Source organism: Augochlora pura, chromosome 7 (assembly GCF_028453695.1).
Source record: "Augochlora pura isolate Apur16 chromosome 7, APUR_v2.2.1, whole genome shotgun sequence".
Taxonomy (NCBI): Eukaryota; Metazoa; Arthropoda; class Insecta; order Hymenoptera; family Halictidae; genus Augochlora; species Augochlora pura.
In genome coordinates this window covers 30,853,811-30,879,746 of record NC_135778.1, presented here as the reverse complement: position 1 = coordinate 30,879,746, position 25,936 = coordinate 30,853,811, and the positions used below count along the sequence as shown (strand labels likewise).

The 25,936-nt window shown below is 35.5% G+C and overlaps 1 protein-coding gene across 2 annotated transcripts in view; it reads right to left on the bottom strand.

Moving 5' to 3' along the window:
• Nucleotides 1–1,735: 1,735 nt before the first annotated feature.
• The window catches only part of Syt4 (Synaptotagmin 4), a 32,990-nt gene continuing 8,789 nt past the window's right edge, over nt 1,736–25,936 (bottom strand). Inside the window, exons 2-6 of one of the 2 annotated variants that reach the window (XM_078184758.1) lie at nt 24,400–24,723; nt 19,863–20,233; nt 16,286–16,444; nt 13,778–14,095; nt 1,736–12,467 (exon numbers count right to left, since the gene is read on the bottom strand). In XM_078184758.1, the coding sequence (XP_078040884.1) occupies nt 12,348–12,467; nt 13,778–14,095; nt 16,286–16,444; nt 19,863–20,233; nt 24,400–24,723 (1,292 nt within the window). In that variant the 3' untranslated portion in view covers nt 1,736–12,347. The remainder of the gene's footprint in view (nt 12,468–13,777; nt 14,096–16,285; nt 16,445–19,862; nt 20,234–24,399; nt 24,724–25,936) is intronic. The other variant, XM_078184760.1, reaches the window with a different exon arrangement.

The following is a 25,936-nucleotide window of genomic DNA, read 5'->3' as shown; positions in this document are numbered from 1 at the left end:
AAAAAATGGAGTTAATCGATTCGTGCAGTAAACGGCTCACATTATAGTTTTTGTACCGTAGGAGTCACTGTACCGTTCGCTATAATGTCGCGATCGTCATATCGTCACGGTCTCGATGCTGTCGGTGAAAGCTGTTACGTTGGAATCTTTATATTACCGCGGTCAGTATAGCATGTGCCATATCATGATCCTCGCAACGTTGTGATCTCAATACCGTAGCAATTGCCGCAGTGTCACGGTCTCTGTACCATTGCGATCTCCGCAGCACCACGATCACCGTTACGTCACAGCCTTACGCTTGGCATAACGTCGCAATCTCCGCAACGTTGTGCTTACCGTAATGTCTTCGTCACTGTAATGTCACGGCCTCTATAGCATCGCGTTCGCCGCCCACAAGGAGACCCCCGGTTTCCTGTTTCATTTTTCATTTTTCCTTCCTTTCTCGTTACCATTATACTTATGCGATAAGCATGGAAATGTTAATGTGTTCGGTGTCTAGTCTTTGTATGTGATATTATATTTGCAATGCTGCCGTTACTTTCATTATTGGGTGTTGGTTCGTACTGTTTTTGTCGTTGCCTTTTCGTTTTTCGTTTTTGTGTTTTCTTACGAAGAGTGGATCCCCTCAATGTGAATAAAGTTTCGTTCTACTTTCTGGTTGTATTTAATGAGAATGTTCGATGCCATAAGTAAAATAAATCGATATTTCGTGAATCGCGTTGACCGTTTGCGTTTCTCTTCAGCGGGTAACGGATACTAATAATCTTTCTGGTTTTCATTGATCCGTATACTTACAATGTTCGCTAGTCGGTTTGTCTACAGTAGTGCTTCGAAAGACGCACGAGCTTTCCGACTTGCTGTTGGAAAGTCCATTTGTTCCCCGCAACTTAGTCACTAGACACCCTGGAATTGAAGCATAATTTTGATACATCAGGACAAAATAGCCAGATATCGCCGCGCAAGAGATAATTAGTTAGTTAGTTAATTAATTAACTATAATATACATCATAATTGACATACAAGAGTTTTTATCTAGCAGATTACGTCGATAAGAAATAAACTCTTGGATGACAGTCTCTGGATCAATTTTGATCCATCGCTACACGGTGATAATTCGATGTTATTGTTTTGTTGAATCTAGAAATTAATGCGTATTAAAAGTTCACTTATATATCATGTTCAATACAATTTAGAAATAATTAAAAGACAATTAGACGCTCACTACAGAAATTGACTAATAAATTCTGAATCTCCGTGTAACACGGAATGATGCAATCTGAATTCGACCATCACTTAGTTTTAATAATTCTGATACCTTCTTTGAAGATAATATTGAATTTCATCAAACTGTACGTATTAACTGTATTTTTGCGGTTCGTGAGTCAAACAGATGCATACAAGTCTGAAGTGCAGACGATTTTCCAGCCCTTTTATATAAAATTACTTTGTATGCAAGGGTCCACGATGAGAAACCTCTGAAATTCTCTTCTGAGCATTGTCGTCTAGCTGCTACTCAGTTGCAGCCGCACAACACCCATCACGTGAATGTTCTATTTACAGTTTGTGTCAGTTCACGTCGAACGTAGTATAACCGAAGGTGGTGGCCAGAGTGCACAGCGACGCATTGATTCCAGAGACTCGAATGGTAACTTCCGAAGCACTACTGCACTTAATTTCTAGAATACTTCACCCTTTTCTGCTAAAGTTTAAATCTTTTCCTTGAAAACGCTGCTGATTGTGGTCTATCTTCGTTTTTATTCGCTCTTAAACAAAATATACAATTGTTTGGTAAGACTTAACACTTTCATTGGTAATACTTCTATTTCATGTTACAATGACTATTTCTCCAAACACAGCGTTGCAATATCGTCGAAAACAATGAGCGTGTTAAGTGAAACGAATGATTTGTAATCGGTAAAATTTCGAAATGAAAAGATCGATTGGAATGTCCAACTCGGGTTCGATTCAAGTTCACCTTGCTTCTTTTCATACATCTATCAACCATTTTATTTCTTGGTGCTTAATTACCTCCTTGAAATGATCTGAAGTCTGGGCAAGTCTACGTCGAAAATCGCTGTTCTACTTTCCGTTCGAGTGTTCAATACATTAAAATCCTTTTCTAGGAACATCTTTGCCTCGAGTAAAATCGTCGTCATCACTTAGATGTGCACGAACGTTCGCGTTTAGCAACAATCCTGGGTTCTAAAGTTACTTAACACTTGAGCTACCCTTTCTTAAAGTTCGCAGCGGCGCAGTCTCGAATGCAATAGAATACCGTTTTACGCGGCCAAAATATCTTTACCACTATTTTAATGTTGAAATATGAAATATGCATTAGCATTTTGGAAATAGAGGTAATTTCCATTTCTGATAAAAAAAATCCCTTTTCGAAACTTTTTATATTGATATGTGATGGAAATGTAGATACCAACGAATTTTGTTGTAAAGTTTTTGTTACCAGAAAATGGCTAATACTAAGGATTTAGAAGTATGGAGAAGTTATTAGAAATTGAAACTTCAGAAATTCGATTTTGGCCGCTATGCAGCGTTTTTTGTATTCTTGCATTGCATTTTTCCTGTGTCTTGCTAACAGGTAATAATTTCCTTTTTCTGACAAACAGTAACGAACGACGCTTGCCACGTGTTGTCATTTCACATGATCCGATTGTAACCGCTACGAACTCTTCGAACGAGCGAATAATTCGCCGTGAACCGCGTTATTCTGAAAATACCTCAAAATCTCAAGTAACTTGGTTATTTCCGAACCCGGGTGTCTGAAATAATGAATCGGTACTCGTTATTAATCGCAGTGGTGTGTTTGTGATACATGCAAACGGGCCTTCGAACGTAAACTTCCCTTGTACAATTAAATACGTTGTGTCGATAATAATTTGAGTGCGTGTGTCGATCAATTTCACCGCGGAACGGATAGAAATATGTCAACCCTCCATACTCTAGTTAATATATATTTATATGCGCATCTAAATTCAGTAACTGATCAAATGTAACAATAATTCGATAGAAGAATGCGAAGCGCTCGTTAACGACGGGCGCGTCGGTGTGTTGTCCGATAGCGAATTTCAAACGGAATTCAATCGCGTAAATCAGCGTTATCGGTACTTGACAAGCGAATCACATTTATTCTCGCCGATTATGAGCCCGGTACCTGATCGAATACAACGATAATTGAACAAGAATGCGAGGTGCCCCGAATTTTGAACGAACCAATTCGAATAAATTGACGCCGATGGTTATTTCACAAGCGGATTTTTCGCACAGTTACGGATTATACATGGTGTTCCAGAATTAATATACGCCAGGAAAAGATTCCTGAGATGATTTGAATTCACTTTTTCTTCAACGACAATATTCTCTGTAGCTTCGTGAACGAGTTATTTACGAAAAACCAATCAGAAAGCGAGTACATACAGCAGACAAATCATGAACGTGACTGTGCAACTGCGGGTTACTTTCCCGTGCACAGTAGTCGACAATTCCGAAAATATGGTGATAATTCGTTTTCTATGCAAACATTATTTCGAACAATTTTTGTAGCAATAGTGAAATACATTGATCGATTAAAATATAGCTTTAAAATAACTGTAATATAACTATTTAAGAAAACTTTAATTTCCATATATTGCTATTTTTATGTATAATCCTTAATTCAATTATTCGATTCTGTAAGTAGCTAATATTATAATAAGAGAAAAGAGAAAAATACAAATTTTAAATCTAATTGTTAATTCTTGTTACTTATAATTGGCGTACAAGTCCCACTGAATTTTGTCCTCCTACAATTAAACATAAATGTGAACGTTATAGTAGAAGAAAGTTGTAACGTTTTGCAAAGATCTGACAAATACGACTACAAAGTTGTAATAACTTTTTCCTTATTTTGCCGTGTAGAAACGATTTTTGATTTGCTCAAATGTTATCGTATGGAGTACAGATTCTATTAAATGCAGTAAGTAAATTACTTTAAATTATAAATATAAAAAAAAAATACAAATTTTAACACTAATCCTTCGAATTCCATTGAAGTTCTGTTTTCTGATTAAAAGCTGACGTAAATACGAACATTACAGTATAAATTAAATTTGCAACATTCTGCAACCATGTGACTTTTAATTTGTCCCCAAATGTCACGTTTTGGGGATTTCACATTAATTGATAATTTGGTCACGGTACAGAATTCTTTCGCTGAAGCCTGTAAAGTCTCAGCAAGATTCTTCCAATTGGTCATTATCGCGCTGTAGTGTTTTGAAACAAAGAGAAAATGCAACGCACCACATGACCATTATTCGGTATTTATCGGTTAACTGTACTCGCTCTTTGATCGTTCCATATTTTTCGTTAATAACTTGTTGAAAAAACCACGTAGAACATTCTCGCTGAGGAAAAGTTGCTTTTTCTAGACTTAAAACCAGTTTGGGCAGTCTATATCCAGTAATATATATAATATATATCGAGTAAATCTAACAATTTGATAAGAATGCGATGCAGTCGATCGTGGTAACGTCGGGGCAACTTCGAACTCACATTCTAATAAATCATACGTATAACTTAGTGATCGATCAAACGCGGCCATAAGTCGGTAAGAATGCAAAACGTACCGTCGGTCGATGGCGAATTTCAACCGGAAGCCAACTGAACAAATCAGTGCTGGTAGCGAATTATTCTAACAAATTCGAAATTCAGCAATCGATCAAATGTAACAATCATTCGAATGGGACCGAACAAGTTGATGGTATCTTACAAACGGATAACTCCTACGAGCTTTGTAACCGATCAAACAAGCAATGTAACGATAACTTGATTTCGATCTCATATTCTGACGAATTCGCAGATCCAGTGACCGATTGAATAGCAGGGTTACCATCTAACCTCTTTTTGGATGCCATGTTCTCCTTTTTCTTATTTTGTTCTCCTACTTTCCAAGAATTTTCAGAAATGTCTTCGTTTTTCTGTTGTCCATTTAGGAAAAAATATCCTATATTTTAATGGCAGATTCTAAGAGAATTTTATTTCGAAGAAAGTCGTCCGGTAACCCCGTCAATGGGCAACGAAGAATTCGGTAAGAAAGAAAAATGTTCCGCCAGCAACGACGGTCTCGAAACAGGATCCAATCGATTAAATAATCGTCAACGGTATTTTACAAGCGGATTACTCTTATGATTATGATGAGACATACCGACGAGGACATTATCACTCCCCTCCGACATCCAAGTCTCGTTCTACTCCGTGTCATGAAATTTCCTCCTTCGACAGCGATTGAAAACCACGCACGGTTCTCAATCAAACAAAGAGTCCGCGTTTCCTTCTCTATTTAAACATAAATTACATATTTACAATCGCGAAGCGGCCTTCAATAGCACCCGACGACAGCGCTGCGATCGCTCGGTCCGCTTTGTTCATGCTTTTACGTGCGATCAAGTTTCTCGCCGGTTTCTTCCGCTGTTCGATCGATCATGTTCTAATCGGACTGGTTGGCACAGGCGAGCAATCGCAACGGAGCGTAAGCTTGGTCAATGTTTTCGACCTTTCCAGGATCGTCTCATGCATACCTATGCAGAAATCACTCTAAAAGTCATCCAGCAATTTTCGCATATCGATTCAAGATCCTAATCAGCGTTCCTGGTGAACAAAGTATATCAGCTACGCAAACAGATCGAATCTTTCCGAACGTGGTCTGTTTTTTCTCGCGGATCTACGTCGGAACGTTGGCTTTTGGGTGACTCTTTCTATTAACAAAGGGAACAGACACATGGTGGATCTACGGAGATCCTACCAAGAACGACGGATTTCGGAGCCGCGCGGACATTACCGATGAGACAGCACCAAAACATAATCAACTTTCAGTCTTGGGCGCGCAATCCGCCCACGAAAACACATTTCGTTTTATCGTTGGAGAACGGCTGATCCGCCGATACATACATTCGCAAACGTTTGCCTATCGGTTACGCATTGAACTCAACAACGAATAATCAACAAACCTCTCTCTATTCAAGCTATTGTACAGCGTGCAGTAACAACATGTTCCGTAGCGGTGGTCTTAAATGGATTCTTCGGATCGACGAATAATAGTATCGTGTTAAAATCGTTGTGAAAACATGAAACACGATCTACTAATTAATAATGACTTCATTAATATTCGAACACTTTCTAAAAAGCAATAATTTTCTTAAAATAAAATGATTTGAATTTTTTTAGATGATGGAGGGACTTGTATACAAGGTAATTACTAAACTACGTTGTTACAATTTTGCTATTATCTGGAGTAACAAGATATGTTTAAAAAAAACTCGTTCTTTAATCTTTTCATCTGAGCCTGTAACGAAAAATTAAGAAATACATTTTGAAGTTGAAAATACGTTTAGACATGTTTATATCCACTCGCGACTGCCGTAGTGTGTATGTTTGCGCTATGATACGCTTATCACGACAATAGAAAATTTCAAGGGTGTTACTTCTACGAGTCTCCTGATCACAACAACCCAGAACATGGAACCAGACCTCTCACCGACAAGTAATCTATCTGGATAACAAAACTACTGCTAAAAGTTTCGTTTCCAATTACAAAATATTAACGATTAACAACATAACAACCTCAGACCGGCCTTTATTAAACCCGTCACAAAGAATAATTCTATATAGTGTCTCCCCTACCATACCCCACAGTTTTATCGAAAAATATCTAATGAACGACCACATCAGACTGACATCTAAACTTTCCTTTTTACGAGCTGGAATTCACGAGATTGGTTTTCCCCATGTAATGAGTTTTAAGAGGCAAATCTATATTAATCCAGACGATGTGTCTAAGATACCCGATACGTTTTCAATTACCCACGAAGACACACAATACAGAATATTTGTATTTACCGACAAAGTGAGCTGTTTCCTATGCAAGCAAGAATTTGCTTGCAAAATTTGCATTAGTGCTAAATCCAACTAACAGTAACCAACCATCAGAACAACCAACATACGCACCTAACTCTCAAGAATCTAAAAGGATCCCAAACGGAATTTCTACTAAAACTGGAAACAAAGAAAATAACGAAACCCTCAGCAACAACGCCACTGAATGCATGGACTACTCTATTACAACCACCGAATCACCCTACGAATCAAGTAATACTGAAACCTCTACCCTCTAAAAAATACCACTATCAAACTCTTCGGAGATCCAGACCACTAATGAACTTAAACCTATAACCACAAGTCTAAACGCCGAAGACTCTTTCCCGGCCTTGGACTCGATTGCATCAACCAACCTGAAGAAAAAAACCGAAGCGTATACGATCACCGACTAGAATCATAGAAGGAATAGAGAATATTCTAAGCCCAGCTAAATCTATTTTGAAAGATTTCAGTAATAACTTCCCCCTCACCTTCACTCAACTGAAGTTTTTTGGAGACTTCAATCGGTAACGACAACCCAAATGGCATCGCCGCGGAATACACTCCTGATACAAAAGCCTTAAGCCTTATGCTTAAAGCAATCCACCCCATACTCCAAGACTCGAGCATGAAAAATAGACTCCATTGTCTGATAAAAAAAGTTAGAACCCGACCTGTCAACCACTGTGGCTCTACAATCTATACTTAGCAACGAAACCCCAACGTCCTTTCCAACACCGTTATCACCGTTGTGACGAATCACCGTTTATCACGAATCACCGTTGCAGTCCAGAAGAAAGTATCTTAGTGTTAAATATGCAATTAAAACCGCTTCCTCTCCACAAAAGTATGCATACCATAACTATTTGAGAGAACTCAACTTAGAAATTCAGACCACAACAAAGAGATCAATCACTAGCATCCCTTCATGGTCCATCCCAAAAATCGAGACCAATACCACATTAGTGGAGCATAACCAAAAGAGAACAGTCATGTCGCGCTAAATACCTTATTCCAAGAACTGAATAACAAATTACCAACCCACATTAAAATATATACTGACGGCTCCAATACCTCAACCGGTTCTGGATATGCAGTTGTTAATAATCAAACGATCCAAAAAACCAAACTGCATCCGAAAGCACCAGCCTTCTTCTGTGAAATCAACGCAATAAAACACGCCGTGGAGAACATTTCCTCCCATCAATACAAGAATTTTACCATTTTCTGCGATTCCATAAACGCTATTACAGTTATTCAAAATCGTTGGTCCGATGACCCCATCATCCAAGAATGCCAAAAAGCATATATAGAAGCATCCCTAAGAAATAACACAGTAACAACAATCTGAATCCCCTCCCACGTCGGGATTGACGGAAACGAAAAAGCCGACAAAGCGGTCAAAGAGGCAGCTAATTCACCATCCTACATTCCATCTAACAACAACCTACCACCAGAAACTCTGACCCATATACTTAAAAAAAAACGATTGCAGACGAATGGAATAACGAATGGAAAAGTTCATCTTCCCCACGATTAGGCATACTAAAAAATAACTTTTTCAAAAAGAGCATATTTTACACTCTTCCAAGACATGATCAGGTCGTGGTTTCAAGAATAATACTAGGCCATACGAAACTTACCCACCGATACCTCGTCAGCAAAGAAGAACCACGAATTTGTGTAACATGCAACACTCCCCCGACAGTTGATTACGTCATCTTACACTGCAAAACTCGCCGCAGAGAAAGACAATGCTATAACATCAGACCTCCTCTAAATGACACACTGAAGAACAAAGAAACAATCGAGCATCTACTGCATTACTTGAAACAGTCCCAACTGTACAACAAACTTTAAATCTGCCTTGAGTCGCTAATAACCCATCTGGTGGTTGATGCGACTTTGAATGCAGAATAAAGAAGAAATTACCGATATCTACAAAACGCGACTTTTAAATTTTCATTATAGGCTGACCTAAAAAAATTAAGAAATAAGAATTTTTTAGTTTCTTTTGTCATTCCAAGTAGTAGCAAAATTTAAAAAATGCATTCTAGTTATGGTCTAACAGACTGGTCCCTCTAGCATGAAAAAAAAATTCAAGTCGGGAGATCAGGTCGGAATCAAGTTAATCGAAATAATTGTGGATTCAAAACAAACATCTACACTACTTTGTGTTTGAATTTTTTAAATCAAGATATTCATAATGTATGATCGATATTAGTATACGATACGTTAAATGTGTTTTCCTCAGAAGTTAAAATTTTAATGAACTTATACTGAAACCATTACATTTCATATTATTTTACATCACAATGAAAATGTCTGCGAATGTGTTAACAAATTGCCTTCAAAGTATACTTATGCTTACAACCCGTGCAACGGAAATTTTTGTTTGCATTTTCTTGGACTAATAATATTAGAAAATCAGTAGCCAAAATCGATAATTAAATATGAAAATATCGCCAACTTTTAATTTTATATCTTCATCGACCATAACCAAATTCATACTAATTAAAAATCTTACGTATTTTTTCATTTTAAATAAACAAAATGGTCACAATCATGGCAGCATCTTTTCAAAGTTTGACCATGTCTTAAAGTAGCCAATGTCATCAATTGTAAGTTTTTTTGATCTAAGAAATGTTTAAAACGTTATTCAAACATGTGTAAACAAATCTTGAAAATGTGGTTACAAAAGATGTTACTGTTTCTTTGTGAAAAAATACCATAAAACGTTAAACAAAAACGTAATTTACACTAGAATACAATATCTAACGGGAAATTTTGTCTATGAAAAATTGGCTCAAGGTGAATTTTACGGAAAGTATTTTTCAATAAATCTCTGTCGATCTAAAGGTGCAGAATTCATTCCTGAGCCTCCACGACGGAACATTCCGTTACATCCAGCACTTGTCGCTAATTCGTAAAACCATAGGTTTGTGTTTCCAGCACGTTGTAAGAAGGAAAGGTGTCTGCGATTGTTTCATCTCAAAATCTCTGCGACGCTGAAAGTTTACTTTCACAAGTTTAGTACCACGAAATGTTAATTTTTCCATCACTGTTCATCAATACATTACATATTTAAATTATATATTAAATACGCGTGGTACTACTACGGTAGTGTTACTGTAGTACAGGCTACGCTCCAACAATCTCTGTCTTTTTCCACTACTTCGGTTCCGTAACACTACTACTTCTACCCATGCGCATTGCTATATAACATTGGCAGTCCCGCGTGGAGCATAGAAGAGACAATGTATCGTTTCTCAAGACTCTGTCATCGATCACGCCGCGTCGCAAGTCACGACGATGTCGTGCGAGTATGCAGGGATGCTGAAGGTGCGTAGTGGGGACAAGCCACGAAGCACGTGAGAAGGGGAAAGAGCCACATTTGGCTCACGAGCGGCGAACTCGTCCCGGCCTGCCTGCTATTGTGGCTACCGCACGCATGCGCGCACGATAGAAACTCGCACCGATGGCACGATGGTTTCATAGAGCACCTAGCGGACTCTATATAAAAAGTAAATCTTTAAGATCGCAAAGATAAGGACGAAATCGAACCACTTCTCCTTTTTACACCGTGGTTTCCAGCGAAACATGAGAGACTCATCCAACTCGCACGCTCACGCCGTTTTAAAATTGTTTCAATGGTGGATGCTTCTTCGACAATCTAACATGAAAGAACCGAAAATCCTGTTTCTGGACTCGCGACGCGGATGCCAAATCAACTCTCCGTCGAAAAAACAATGATCTCCGGGAGACACGGTTCCATGTTCGCCACACCCGGTGTCCGGTAATCGAAAGATACTCGATTGTTTAATAGTTAACTGCTTCGTCCTCCTTCTCGCTTTCCCATCTGGTCGGAAATCTTAATTACTATATTTATATCGTAAAGCATTTTGTATGCGTTGCACTCGCGATCGACTGCCACTGCGTCTCGTCAAGATGTTCCCCGCTGACGTTCATATCGATCTAGTATTCGGATTTGGAGTTTTATCGTTTGCTGGATGGATTCCTCCCCCCACGAACGTTGTTTTGACAATTGAATCATGAAATTCGCTGCTTTTGCATTGTTTGCTTTTTTCCTCCTTATTTTGAAGCGGTGGCTTTTAGTAAATATTTCTATCGATAGTCGAGTTTTCATGAGCTGATTAGGAATTTGTTAACTCTTCGATTAACCGGATGCAGTTTTCGGGAAAATTTAGTTTATGGGGAATGCAAGTTATCCATTTGGCAAATGATTTTTTAAGGTAATAATTAAGTGATTCTAAACAGCTATTATTGCTGAATAAGATGTTGGAGCACAAATACGTGTTTAAACAATTATTCAAGAAATGCCTTCAACGTATTACATCACAGACAATTTTCAAATCATTTAAACAGTCTTTTTTGTTTGTAAAAGTCATATCAATTCATCAAAAAATAGCAACCCAGTCAGAGCAATACGTACAGATTTTTAAGAACAAACGTGATTTGTAATTTGTGTATAAACTCCGGATTCTGTGTACTTCTGGAAAAATTAATTAAATGAAACACAAAACAGTGACACCAATAAAAAACTGAGCAATCTGATTATATCATTTATAACTGAATAAAATTAGTCAGTTTCTTGCAACTGACACATGCTGTCTACGATTGTAATACGTAGACTGCAGACTTTTATGCATTTATAATAAAAATAAGTAGATGAAATTTCAAACAATGTAAATATTGAATGAATTTAAGAGCGTCTGTATGTAATTTTCAACTCACTGAAATTATTAAAGAAAGAACAAATCTTTGTTGCAATTAATGGATTTAAGTTTTCTTTTGCATAAAGATCTGCAATCTAGTGATATGTCACTATGTATACCAATATTCTTTGTAAGGTTACAAGTTTGATTTTACTACGTGAAATGATTAGGTCTTTAATACGCTTGATTTATGACAAAATTGAACCGCTGCATAAACATGTGTCGGCATGCATGACACGAAGTTACGATATGCCAATTAATTCGAACAACACCTCTAGGTAAGTTAGAAGCGCATAATTATTACCACCGAATGTGCAAACAAAAATTAACAATGGTGGATTTACTTTCGTTCTTTAATTGCCCCGAAAACCAAAGATGGAATTTCGAAGAGTATTGACGTAATCAGCGCGCGAAAATCGATCGGAAACGCGTGTGTTCGTTCGCGTTCGCAAGAAATGAAAATCGCCGGTGTCGAAACACTACACGTTTCGCGGAGCGAACCCGCAGTTGCATCGATCGCGGGTGGACATGCCACCATTCGCTTCAAGCCTAATATACATCGAGTATTAGGTTTACAAAACAGATACCCTACTTCATCGTAGGGTTTCAGAGGGTTGGATCGGTGGTTTTATAATGGAGAAGGATGTGGGGTTTTCGGATCGTTGGAGATGGGATACCAGGAAAATCGATGGGGCTGGGAGATACTAATTACTCCCTTAATTTGTGCCAATCAGCGATCTGCCTTTGCGGCGAGCTGCAGACTTCTCTCCAATGATTCAAAGCTGAGTCTTGACAGTCTGGTCCGCCGAATTCGAGTCGCCCGATCACCTGAAACACAAAACCGGCATCGTTGACGTCTGTCATTTTCTTTTTTTTTTTGATGAATTATAAAAATTACAGAAAATAATTGTCGCAACGTCTATACAGAGTGTACCAAGATTGTAAACCTTTGATTCTTAAGGTGATCTGAAACTACTTCTTTCATAGCGAAAATACTCGCCGTGACTTCGTTAAGGTGTAATTAAGAAAATACAGGTGTCAATCAGAAAACAACTACTACTGAAGGCCCCACCCTCTTAACTACCGCCGCGTCGCATTCACTATCAGGTCACGACGTGTCAGATCTATCGTTGGTACGCGTTTTTCATTGATAACTTGTTAACAAAGTCGTGAAGAACATTTTCGCAAAGAAAAAACTTACTTCAAATCACTTCAGGAGCCTTTTCGTTCGAGGTGTGATACTATATTTGGCAAATCTTGTATAATTATTTTAAAACTCTCTCTCTCTTTCTCCCTGAACTTCCTTGGCTATATTCGATAAATAAATTTTGGTTAAGCCTGCTGATAACAGAGTAATCTAAACTGATCCCGTTTCATAATTCAGCCTATTATATTAGAAAATATCATTGCAGTTATTACGTTAATTAATTGTGGTCGCTGATAATCCCGATATTAACGTTGCTTAATATTACGTTAATTAACATTTCTTCGACCTTAATCATTCTTTCAATGGAAATCGTTCTTAATAATTCCTTGCATGACTTCGTTTTATTTCATTCCTAGATTTCAGATTGTTTGACACAAAAAACAAACCTTGTTTTGATTTAAAAGGAATATACAACATCCAGATTTAGTAAATCGTATATGAAATCTTCATCTCGAATCTGACTCATTGTAATGGAAAGGGATTCTACAACCTTAAGGAGGTAGTTAAATGCGAATGTTTGAAAAAATCGATTCTTTGTTTTTGCATTTTCTTAAAGAATATAGCTCCACAGTTCAAAGCTCCAAACTCATGCGGCAAAGGTGTATCTTTGTGGGATCGTTACCAACAACTGACTCGAACTGGGAAATGGAATGAAATAACTTGTGCACTGTAAGATTCGCGTTAGTCCTAAGACACGCTCCCTGGTTTTCGCACCAAGTCGGCGGGGGTTAACTATTGCTCGAAGGAGAACTCGGCTCGATCTTGCAACTTACATACGTACTTTGTAGAATGTAATTTTAAATATATATTTTGCATAGTATAAATTTGGATATGTTCTTTGCATGATAGAAATTCATATATAACTTTAAAGTATTATATAACTGAAGTAAAATAAATGTAAGAAACATAGATGTTCAACCTTGTTACCTACCTCGTTCTTTGTCACACGGTCCCAATCGAGCAGCATGAATTCAAGACTGACGTTTTTCAGACCGTCCGCTCCGTTCGGAATGTCGAAAACGAAGGACTCATTGAATACCGGGCTGAGAGTGCGTCTCTTCACGCATGTTTTCTTCTTGGCGATGCGTTGATTATTGTAGAGCAGGTAGATTTTCACGTATGGGTCCGCCAAGCCAGTCACGTCCATCTTTGGCAAGTTCTGTGCCTTCAGTACGACAACCGTTAGTCGGCTGTTAATCGGTTGCCAGCAAAGAGAAACCAACAGCTCTCCTCTACCTTGCGATTGAATCTGTAACATGAATCCGGTTACCGTTGATGTTCTTTTCTCAGTTGTCGATTTCAATTCCTCGTATCATCACTCTGTCAACGCCGAAACCAGTTCATGTATAGTTAAACTACAGCCACTATAAAGTGTAAAACTGACCTGTCCTTAGTTAAAATTCGTCAAGAATTGTGAACTCAAATTAAGGTCAACGTAAGTTACACAGAAGTTACATAAGTCACAACAATAAGTTACCAAGAAGTACCAAATGCAATGTTTGGATGCATTTTGCATTTTATATATGTATATTACAAATTATCATAATACTACATTTCAAGGTTTCGATGATTAAAGATGATTTAAGAACCGGAATACATTCTGGTCATGTTTTAGTTGTTATTAAATATTTTATGAACTTAAGCCGATCAAACATCATCTTATATTCAACTAATCTAACCTTATTTTAGATTCAACTGATTTAACCTTATTTTAGATTCAACCGATTGCACCTTATTTTAGATCCATGTTATCTGACCTCATTTCATATTCAACCAATCTAACTTTATTTTATATTCAACGAATCTGATTTCGTTTTCTGATCATGCAATAGTTGTTTTTACAAATATAAATATTATTATCAAAAACTGATACTATAAACGTTACAATAAAATTATTTATTCTATAGCATCGTATAAATTTACAAAATATGAAATGTCTTGTTTTAGTATAATACTTCGACCAACCTCTACCAAGTTTTTAAGAATCTAGCACAATTGATTCATTACGTATATTGCAGTGACATTGAAATAAATGCCAAATATTTAATTGCAAATTTTATGATTTAAGTTACATTGTCCGAAAATGAAAAATTATCGGCTTGTAATGAAATATGCTGTTTTGGAATTATAAATGGGTAAATAAATAAATAACAGTAAAATATGTTTAATCGTATCTGTTGAGCGGTGTTGTATAAATTCTAAACAAACTGATACAATATAATGTTTAATTTTTAGTTGCTTTGACGTTGTTACGTGCATATAATCAATGGCTTATTTGTTATATCAATTCATGAACATGCAAATATAGTTTACAATTCTTTTATAAGTAGCGTTCAAAACTTAATGGCATTGGTCACTTACATTATCAGATTAAAAATTGAATACCTTTGAACAGTTCCGTATATTCAGAAACGCAGCTTTTATCTTATTACTTCAATAAGAATGTATAATTTATAAAACTATATAATTGTATTAGAACAATTGTAATCGTGAACCAATAAATCTCACTCAGTGATATGATCGAAACATTTTTGCAATACAATAAAGTATTAATACATTATTTCACAAAATTTGTGATTTTTATGTAGTCGCACTGGGTATCCAGCAAAAGTAGGAAAGTTTTCTATTAGAAAAATTGATAAAAAAATGTATCTAATTTACATATTTTCTAATATATTTTAACCTGTATATTTTCATTTAGTTACTTGCATTTAGGTTTTTGTTTGCATAATTTTGTGATTATGTTTTACTGTTTTTTCCTATTTTCGTTATTATAATGTCAAGAATTATATATAACACAAATTAACAAAAATTCAATATTATTTATTTCACATATGTTCTTTACTTTTCTTTTGCCATCTGCCCGTTAAAAGTACGAAGCTATTGAACCATAAATATTGAACTATTCATTCATTTATAACATTCACTACGCTATAAATGTTTACGGACTTGATTAATGTCTTTCGAAATTGTTGAATTTGGTGTAAAATTTCAAGTGACCACATCATTTTTTAATTTGATATAAAATAGTAAAGTAAAACGTCACTTCAGTCACCAATAATTTTCATTGTAGATTTTGAAAAATTAGTATAAACTGATAATAGCAGTCGAAATAATTAGATAAAATAACGATCACGAAATCTAGTAAATGAATTTAAAGCATGTACTCGACAAATATCAATCATGCGATACTTTCCTTCGATGTAAACGTCAAAAATAGAAATGAAAGTTGGTTTTGATTTATTCGGAATCGTATTTCTTTTTTAAATTTTGTGTATTTATAACAAATGAATATATTATATCTTCCAACTTCTTCGCTATTTGTAACACTGTATGCTTCTAGTATTTTCAGGATGATTGGATGATTAATTATTAGTGGGTTCTTTTTTAGATGGTTTCCGAATCAATACCGTGCTCTCATTCGCGGCTTATTCCTCACCTTCAGACTTCTGGGGCAAATTTTTCGACACAGTGATATCTCCTGGTTATCAGCATTCTCCAGACCGGATACTGACGAAAGTGCACACGTCAATTCGCCGATAATATCGTCCCGAGAGTATCTATCGAAGCTGAGCACTATGAAGTGGAGGCTGATTTTCTGTGAATCATAATAAAGAAGATTGTTTAGTAACAGATATCCCCTTCAAAAGAAACCTCATGAAAACAAGTCGAAAATAATAAGAAATTAGTATAGCACATTTTCAAATATTGTATTTTGAATATGAAGGGGTTCTAGGTTTGTCCCAAAAGTTATTATATTAAAAGTCGATTAGTCCATGTTTTCCGTTAATAACTCGTAAATAGAAGCTGTGAATTGCATCTGCGTTAAGGGAAAAGTTACTTCAAATGACCTCAGGAACCGTTTATTACCTGATTTTGAGTAACTTTTGGAATATGATGTATTTTGCTTGTACAGATTTGTAACATACTTGAAATACAATATTATTTTATACTTATAACACAGTTTCTATTTGTTGCGTAATTTGATTGCTGCTTTTAAGCAAATGTCATTAATTTTGGATTTCACAGAAATGAGTTCTTACATATTCCATGATCACTGTTAACATTCTTAGTTGCACATAGCATGATCATACTTCGTACTTTATTATATAAAAAATAATGTATAACCTTGACAAATAAAAACATTATAATAAGTTTAAATCAGTTTGTAGCGGACTTGTACTTTTTGTACAGTATATTATAATTTAAATTACCAGTGATGTTGCATAATATACTATCAGTGTTATAACATCTGAATAATAGTTGCAGTTATAAAACCAAAATGTAAAAAATTATACTGCACGTATTTCCGATGAAAACTGCATAGTTTATAGTAATTTCAATTTACAAAATTACGATTTATTCTAATAAGAAGTAGTTTATATTTCGTGTAAAATAAAAACTTTCATTTTAAATTAATAGGACTGCAGATTGTCAATTTTAAAACGATTAGTAAAAATCGACTAATGTTGTAGGCTATATATATAATATATAAATAACTACAATTTAAGTGTACAATTTTAAATAACAAGTTACTTTGGAGCTTCAATTGTAGTTATTTTTATAACAGTTAAGATTTTTAAAAATCTGATAAATCCATATCAGTCTTTTGTTCGAAAAATTGTAATAAACATGTAATTAACACCTAAGAATCACGTCTTACTATATATTCGATTTTATCTATTTTTAGACTCTTAAGTCAAACATATAAAAATTACATCAGTTTAAAAAATTTATCATACGTCTAAATTGGGTCTAACTCTAATATTATTGGCTGTAAACTTTTTCCATGCCGTTTCCGTTATACGATAATATCATATACGTTATATATGATATTACAATATTATATATCATATACGTCATATTATATTGTCTTTGACCTTGAAAATCAAATTCAAAAGGTCAAACTCTTTTTTTAATGCAATATATGGTACTTGCCGAAGGGAGCAAATGTCTGAAGGGAACTATGAGTCTCAAATCAATTCTTTATATCGAGTGTTTTAAAAATCCTGGTACAACAGGCCGGAATGTAATTCTATATGCAAAAATAAGTCGATAATGAATAGAAATCAAGCGACGTGTCTGGCCATGACAAACAAATTCTACTTCCCATCATACTAGAAGTCACGCGAACTTGACGTACAGTGGGCCGCATTAATATTCGGACACCATCGTATTTGAGAAATTTGTCCTCCATATCTTTACTGTTAGTTGAATTAATGAATTTTTAGGTTTTTAAAAAGTCATAACACTTACTTTAGATTCTAAAAACATAAGTTTTATTTACATAATTTGTATAGTTTTATTGTTAATTGATATTAAGTGAACTAGTGCTTAATTTTGACGTCAAAAAATAGTCAACAACGATACATCGTTGTTCGGTACTAAGAGGGTTAAGATGAATACTTTGCTTGATGGCAATGTTTGTAAACATATGATGTAAGCACTGTCTCATAAAATTAGTTTCACTTCAAATCTTGTTCGTGTTGCACATAGTAGCTGTGAATATGCCACGTAAAGGGAATAATACCTCGTCTAATATATACCAACTTGTTATTTATCATCGCGAAAAAAAGATATTATAAAATTTGAGCAAGACCACGGTTGCGGACATTGTACGAAGATCAAATCGTGAGAATAGAATTGAATCTATCCTTCAAAGAGATCGCCCAAGGTTACTTAACGATGGCGATAAACGTGATATTATTAGGAAAATAAAAGTAGACTCTAGTTTAAGTGCCACAAAATTGACAGCAGATTTTTTTGAGGAGATCGGTAAGAAGATTCATCCCGAAACAGTTAATTGTTAATTGTTGTCAATTAACAATAAAACTATACAAATTATGTAAATAAAACTTATGTTTGTAGAATGTAAAGTAAGTGTTCCGACTTATTGAATAACTATAAATTCATTAATTCAACAAACAGTAAAGATACGGAGTAAAAATTTCTCAAATATGATGGTGTCCGAATATTAATGCGGCCCACTGTATGTTTAAACTCAACTGTCCTCAAAACAAAACTATAAACAAAAATTTGTTTCCATTTCCTCGACTTATTACAGCATGTAGAAATACTAATCAGCTTATTGCAACACGATTTTGGAAACATTCAATATCATTTTTATATGTCATTTTTAACATCGTTTTTCATATATATAAAGAGCTTAAGACCCAAAATTTCTCTCACATCCTACTTACTTTCGATGGGTATTATACGTCTCAATAAAAAAAAAGAATTTGATCTTTTGACTTTGATCTTCAAGATGAAGGAAAATTTTGCAATCATTTTTCAGCAGATCTCCACCCATTCAGAGGTGTAAAATCATATTATAGTGATCTTGATATGTAATTTTTACATTTCCTATACATACAATTCGAAAAGCTAAAAGTCGCTCTTTACCTAAAAACGCATGCACACCGCGTCAATTAGTTTGTTGGTGAAAGCCTATCTGTTCTTAAATTTATTTATATTTTGTAAAGGGATTTCGCTTACTATTATCGACGATAAAAAAGACATTAATCATGCATATCTCTATATTTTTAATATAAATCCAGAAATAAGGTCGGATTTTAGAACATGTCTGTATTTCAGTGTCCTCTTGTATTAGACCGCATAATCAAAGCTCACTGTCTGAATCAATTTGATGAGAAAAAAAAAGATCAGGAACGTTATCACAAGAGGCATAGTAACTACAAGGAGACTTCTATAACACGGAAATATGGGATGCATAAGTGTGTATGGACAGCACAGAAATACAGGGCATGGAATCATATTTAGAAATTGTGAAAGAGCGCGCGAAATTATGGTCAGAGGCTCCCTTTTTTATTTCATTAAAAACGTTATTATATTACTCATTTTTATCATGCAAAACATATATTCAAAGCCAAAAATGTCTAAAAAATTGAAATACACTTTTAAAGACAGTTTCAGCAAAACAAAAATTGAGACATTTGTCTTAATTGGCCAAAACGGACCACCGTCAGCGGGATTAATGGGTTACTCAGCGAATATACCTGCAGCTGATCCTTCGATATCCCGAAGAACGTGAAGTCCTCGTCGTAGACCGGGTCCCTTGTATTTCTGAGGACCCTCGTCTTCACTTGATGCTGCTTATCAGGTAGCAGCTTCAATTTTACGTAAGGGTCGCTGGTCGCGTTCTGCTCCCTCGCCGGCAACCCTTTGCAGTTGACGACGGTCACGCGAAGCGCGGTCTGCTCGCTGATGTACCGCAACTTAAACATCAGCTGGCCCAGATTATCCTTGTTGTTCTTCGTCGTGTGGTTCTTCTCACGCTCCGTCTTTTCATTATTCTCAATCTCTGCTTTATCGCGCTCGTTCTCGATGCTTAGGGTCACCTCGCCCGAAGGTGTCTGGGCTGGCGTACCTAAGATCAAAATCGATAGTCATCCAGGATCTTCACCAGTTCATCTACTGATACTTTCTTTACTTAGTCGTTAAGGGTTTTGTACTAAGTATTAAAAGTAAAAGTATTATATGACGCGACCATGAATTGGCGTGATTCTACAACCACGGTTTCGTGGTTACTAACATGCAGTGGCGAAATTTAGTCTTCGCACACCTTTTAAAGTGCAAAAACTTTTTTACAATTGGGCCAAGCGATTTAAAGGACATAGCCGATTAAGATGGTCAAAACTGTCCTTAGAGTTTTCATAGAAGTGAGTTTTCCTAGAGTGTTCATTAAAATAGTGCGCCTGAAATGTTGGACGTTCATTATGCTTAAAACGAGGAGAAACTAAATGATATAATTAGTTATATGTTATGAAAACGAATGAAGTCCTCATTTTATTGAAAATAATTTTACATTTTATATACATAGTAAGTATAAGATAATTGTATACTTAATAGTGCACTAACATTTTGTTGTATGTTCAAGGGACTCAATAATTCCTTTTCAAATAACAATTCTAAAGAGACTTATTAGATCATATGAATACAAATAATTTGATGAATTATGGATATAATTGAGTCTGTTCTTGAACAATTTTTAAACAAATTTTCAGTTGTTATTCTATGATTATCAAGCCGAATAATATTTCGAAAGAAATGAAACTTTGGAAGCAGTATGTATTACTAAAGTTCAGAGATGTTCTTTATCTGCGTATTAGAGTTACTTATGCCATACTGTTTCCTGCTTCCAATTTGAAAAAATGTCCATTTAATTACCTCAATATTAAAGTGCAGAAATGAAGGAAAAAATAAATTATTAACAAACGAAAAATGATTCGTTTTTTACATTGTAAAGCAGCTCATGGACTAACCTTTTATATGTATTTAGAATTAATTGAAAGTTAATAATATTGGCTCGCTAATTATCCCTAATTATACTAAAAAAAGGGTCAAAAAATATATAGATTAATATAATATAATAATATACATGATTTAATATAGTTTCTAATACTTGATTTTCGTCTTCACATGATGGTGCCAAACACTTAAAAGATTCGAATATTTATTGTTAAAGTATTAATAGTTTTAAAAAAGAATTTAACACATTAAATGATTCAAAATATGTCAATTCTGAATAATCTAAAAGAGATTTCCCCGAGGACTTTATTTGCGTCGCTTGTAATATAATACATTCTCTAATTACTTCTCTTGAAACTGATATTATTTGGTTGTTCCATGTGAGATATTCGATTTCTAGTAGTAATTCCAAACCATAGTTTCCCATCGTGGGCGTTAAAGCCAACCGGTGGGCGATGGGGCGCTGATCAAAGGGTATAACACTGTTTCCACATTTAGCTTTCTATTTAAATATTTCAACTTTATTGTCATTTGAATTTTGTTAGTTCACACAAACGAAATATGTAAAAACTCCAAGTTTGTTATACAGAAGAATAATATTTCACGATTTATCAACATCGTCTATTAATGCTTATACAAGGTGTCCCGGAAATCGCAGTACAACAGGGTAGGGGCTGATTCTACATCAAAAAAGAAGAAAACATTTTGGTATAACATTTTTTCATCCGGTGCTCCGTTTTCGTGATAATCGACTTCAAAGTTCGTTCAACTTGTAAACGATTTAATACAATTTGCTTGTCGTGTATTTCACTGCTCTGCTTGTATCTGTCCAGGTCAGTGTTTACAAACAGTGATAATTGTGCGGTTGAAACAATAAACATTTGTTATGTATGCAGTAGCGAAGAGGACATTTTCAACAATTATTGTAGCATTGCAATAGTAAGTAGTAAAAAAGAATAAAAAATGAGTAATCAGTAGACACACTTTGTATTGTTTCAACCGTACAACTATCACTGTTTGTAAACACCGTCCCGGACAGAGAAAAAGCAAAGCAGTGAAATACACGACAAGCAAATTGTATTAACCGTAATTGTATTAATAGTAAATCTGAAATAATTTTCCCGCTGTACATACATCCGCTGCCAGAGGAGTTTCAGGCATTATTTGTATTAGATGCCATTGCACAAGATTTCAGTGCATACGAAGTTCGATCGTGCAGCATAACGTGTCGTAACCATAAGCCAATAACAAAAGTATGAAAAGAAACTAAATTGATTCTCAAAGTCCCCTATAAAAATCTTTCTTTTCTCTTCTTATCTTTGTATGTCAAAAAATATTCGATTTACTCCACCTTATTGGGTTTACATAATTACATACTCGAATAATTTTTACTTTAAAGAACTTGAAACTTGTAGCTCTCTTATGTATATTCCTACAGATTTAGTCCAGACAGCACTAAAAATTCGAGTCCCAAGATGCGCAAACTATTAGTTCAAAAGTTATTACTAGTGTTCAAAGTTGACGAATTTCAAGTGTTAGACGCTGCTGCTAGATGATAGCACAAGCAACAACGAATAGTCATTTCGATATTATAATTCGATTGTTCTAAATTTTATTGGGATACTCTTTACTTTGAGGTTAGGCTTAGAGTTAGTTGATGTTAACTTTAAGCACGTATAACTTTTGAACCAATGGTTTCCGCACCTTGGAATATAGATTTTTGCAATTTTCTCGACAAAATCTTCAGGAATATACATAAAAGAGCCTAAAATCTCTGGACCTATAAAGTGAAGTTTAATCTTCATCTTCCATACTCTTACATTATTAAACAACAATCGAAAAATGAGGGGTTCCTGAGATTGTTTGAAGTAACTTTCTCTTTCACAAAAACGTTCTTCCAGGCATTGTCAACAAGTTGTTCACGGAAGACACTGTCCATTGGGAGGCGAGCTCGTTTGACGCCAGCCGGCCGATCCAACGATCGGACAAAGCCCAATTTCGCTCATTGGCTACGCCACCTCACGCCGACCGTGCTCGCCATTTATTGGTTACAGTTTTTCGTTAACACGTTCCATGCCACGTGTACCAACTACGGTACATGCTTACATGTTTATTTAGATCGCTAAGAAGATAGTTTACAACAAATTTAGAAGTAAAGAGTTAATTTCCACCACAAGAATGAGTCGTAATAACTTCGTTTCATTGTTTTATATACGATAATTAATAATTACATATAATACATCGACTTTTAGTAAAATATCAAATAGTGTGAAGAGTCGAGTAAAAAAAGCTCGGCACAGAACGTGTTAATAACTTGAAAACAAAGTCGCGGATTGAATTTTTGTACAGGAAAAAATTGTTTCAAATGAACTCAAGAGTCCATCATTCCTCGATTACGAATGACTTTTGAGACACCCTGTATAATGCGATGAGAATATCTGCTGGCTGAGGAAATAGAAATACTGTTTAATCACTCTCATATTTTTCTCACATTAACATTTAAAACAACAATCTTTACAAAAGATGCAAAATAGGTCATTTTACTTTTATTCTGGCTACCAAAGAACTGTTGAATTGAAAAAGTGTTCCTCTTATTCAAATACCAACTTTATTATAAAAAAAAATATGAAAAGGAACTTTCCCCGCATTTTTAATAGAATAATTAATACCCCAGCATAACATACACTTGACTGGTAGATGAATTTAATACAACAGCACAAAATTCAGTGAGCCATTTGTTTTAGTACTGTGACAACGCCATTTATTGAAGATAACCTATAAACTAAGTCTAAACTAAGTCTTATAATTTAACCTATGCGTTGTTAATAATAAAGAATGAAAAATGTTGAAAATTTGAAAAAAGAATCGGAACGACAATTGAAAGGTAATTTAAAAACAAGAAAGAAGATCAGATTAGAAATATTAAAAACAAAATGAAGGGAAAAACGACAAGGGGGACTGAAATTGCAAAAAGATAGTAATAAGATAAATAAACAGGAAGAATCAGTGGAGAAAATGGTGGCCTTAAAAAGAAGAAAGAGCCACGGTACACACCAAACATTTTAGGTTAATAGCTGCAGTAGATTCTCGGAAAAGGGGACATGCAGGAAAAACTAAAAAAATGGCTTCACTCCCATTGAATTGAGTTGGAAACTTGCAAACCGAATGTGTGCGCCGAGTGGCCTAAATACCAACATCAACAGACGAGCCAAGATCGACAAAAATGAAAGGTGTGAAACGTTACATCGTCGTTGAGACACCTGGTTAAGGAGAAGCAATTCTTACCCGTACCCTGGGGCGTTCTGGGCTGCGAGTAGGGGTTCGAAGCCTGGGAACCAGTAGGGCTCGGCGTCTGCCCTCCGGAACCAGGAGGACTCTTGGTCGGCTCCGTGGGACTCGGACTCTTCTTCAAGTAATGGCTGGTGCTGCCGGGACTCTTGACCGCCCTCGGCTTTCTATGCGGCGGTCTGAACGCCAGGGACTTGTCGGAATTGAGCTTGGTATGCTCGCGACGACGCCGACAAAGCCACCAGGTCATCGCGACGGCGCAAAATAGAAAAGCAGCGACGATGCACAGCGGCCATATCGCAAGCACCGACGACGTCGTCACTGGAATTACGTGGAACACTGTTTATTCATGGAAAGTCATTTGCAATCGAGTAATGAAAGATTCCCGAAGTCATTTCAAGTAACTTTTTCCTTAGTGAAAATACAATCCGGAGCTTCATTTACGAATGATTAACGAAAGCCACTAACCAATGAGAGACGAGTAGTGCTGGCGCGAGGTGGTCGAGTAAATGAGCGGAACTGGGTTTCGTCCGGTTATTAAAAAAGCCTCGCAAAACATTTGCGATAAGAAAAAAATTACTTCAAATGACTTCAGGAATCCCTTATTTTTCTATTACGGGTGACTTTTGGAACACCCTCTATATTTTCTCAGAATCGACTTATTGTATCTCTCTGGAGCACTCGAGATCTTATCTAGCTCCGATCGAGGACACATCAACATTCTTTAATTTTCAAACATGATATTTCTAGATACTTTTTATATTCCTAATTATGTTGTTGATTAAATTCAAATAGCAAAAATTTTCCTGAAAGTACCTCAAAAAGTACCTCAGATTATATTGAACTGTTTAGTTACCTTTATTTTAAGTTACTCTGAAGTAACGAGTATGGAAAAGTGGATGAAAAAATTATTATTATGATTGATTTTTTATTTGATTTTTCTCAGTCTACTTGTTTGTATAGCATTTATGGCGAAATAACTTTGGTGTGATAATTTTCAAAACAAGGTTTTAGGCACAGTTATTTATTAAATTATTTGTAAAACAAAAATTAGTGACGGTTGTCTAGTGGTTGGTCATACATGCTTTAAGTGGAAAGTCCACAGCTGCCACGCCTATGGTAGTCAAATGATTAAGCAAGATTTTAAATCGAAGGCGTGATGGTAGGCCAGGTGATACGCTGCGACTCGCGTTCGTGGTTTACTCGCATTATTTTTTATTCGGCTAAATAAATATTTACATGTTTATAAATATTTTATTTATCTAAAAACACCAATCTATTAAATATTAGTAAAAATATTGAACAATGAGAAGAAAGAACGACTGCGTGTTTTAACACATATCCGTCCGGTAATTTATTGCACCGCAATTCACAAAATGCCATCGTTTTTTCACATTAACTGTAGAAATGATATGGTCTATATAAAAACAATGTAACTAAAAAATCATATATTACTCTGTGAAACTTTTGAAAATGATATGAAACCAATTTTTCTTTATTGGAATTATCTCTGGTTGGTAAAAATTAGAATTTA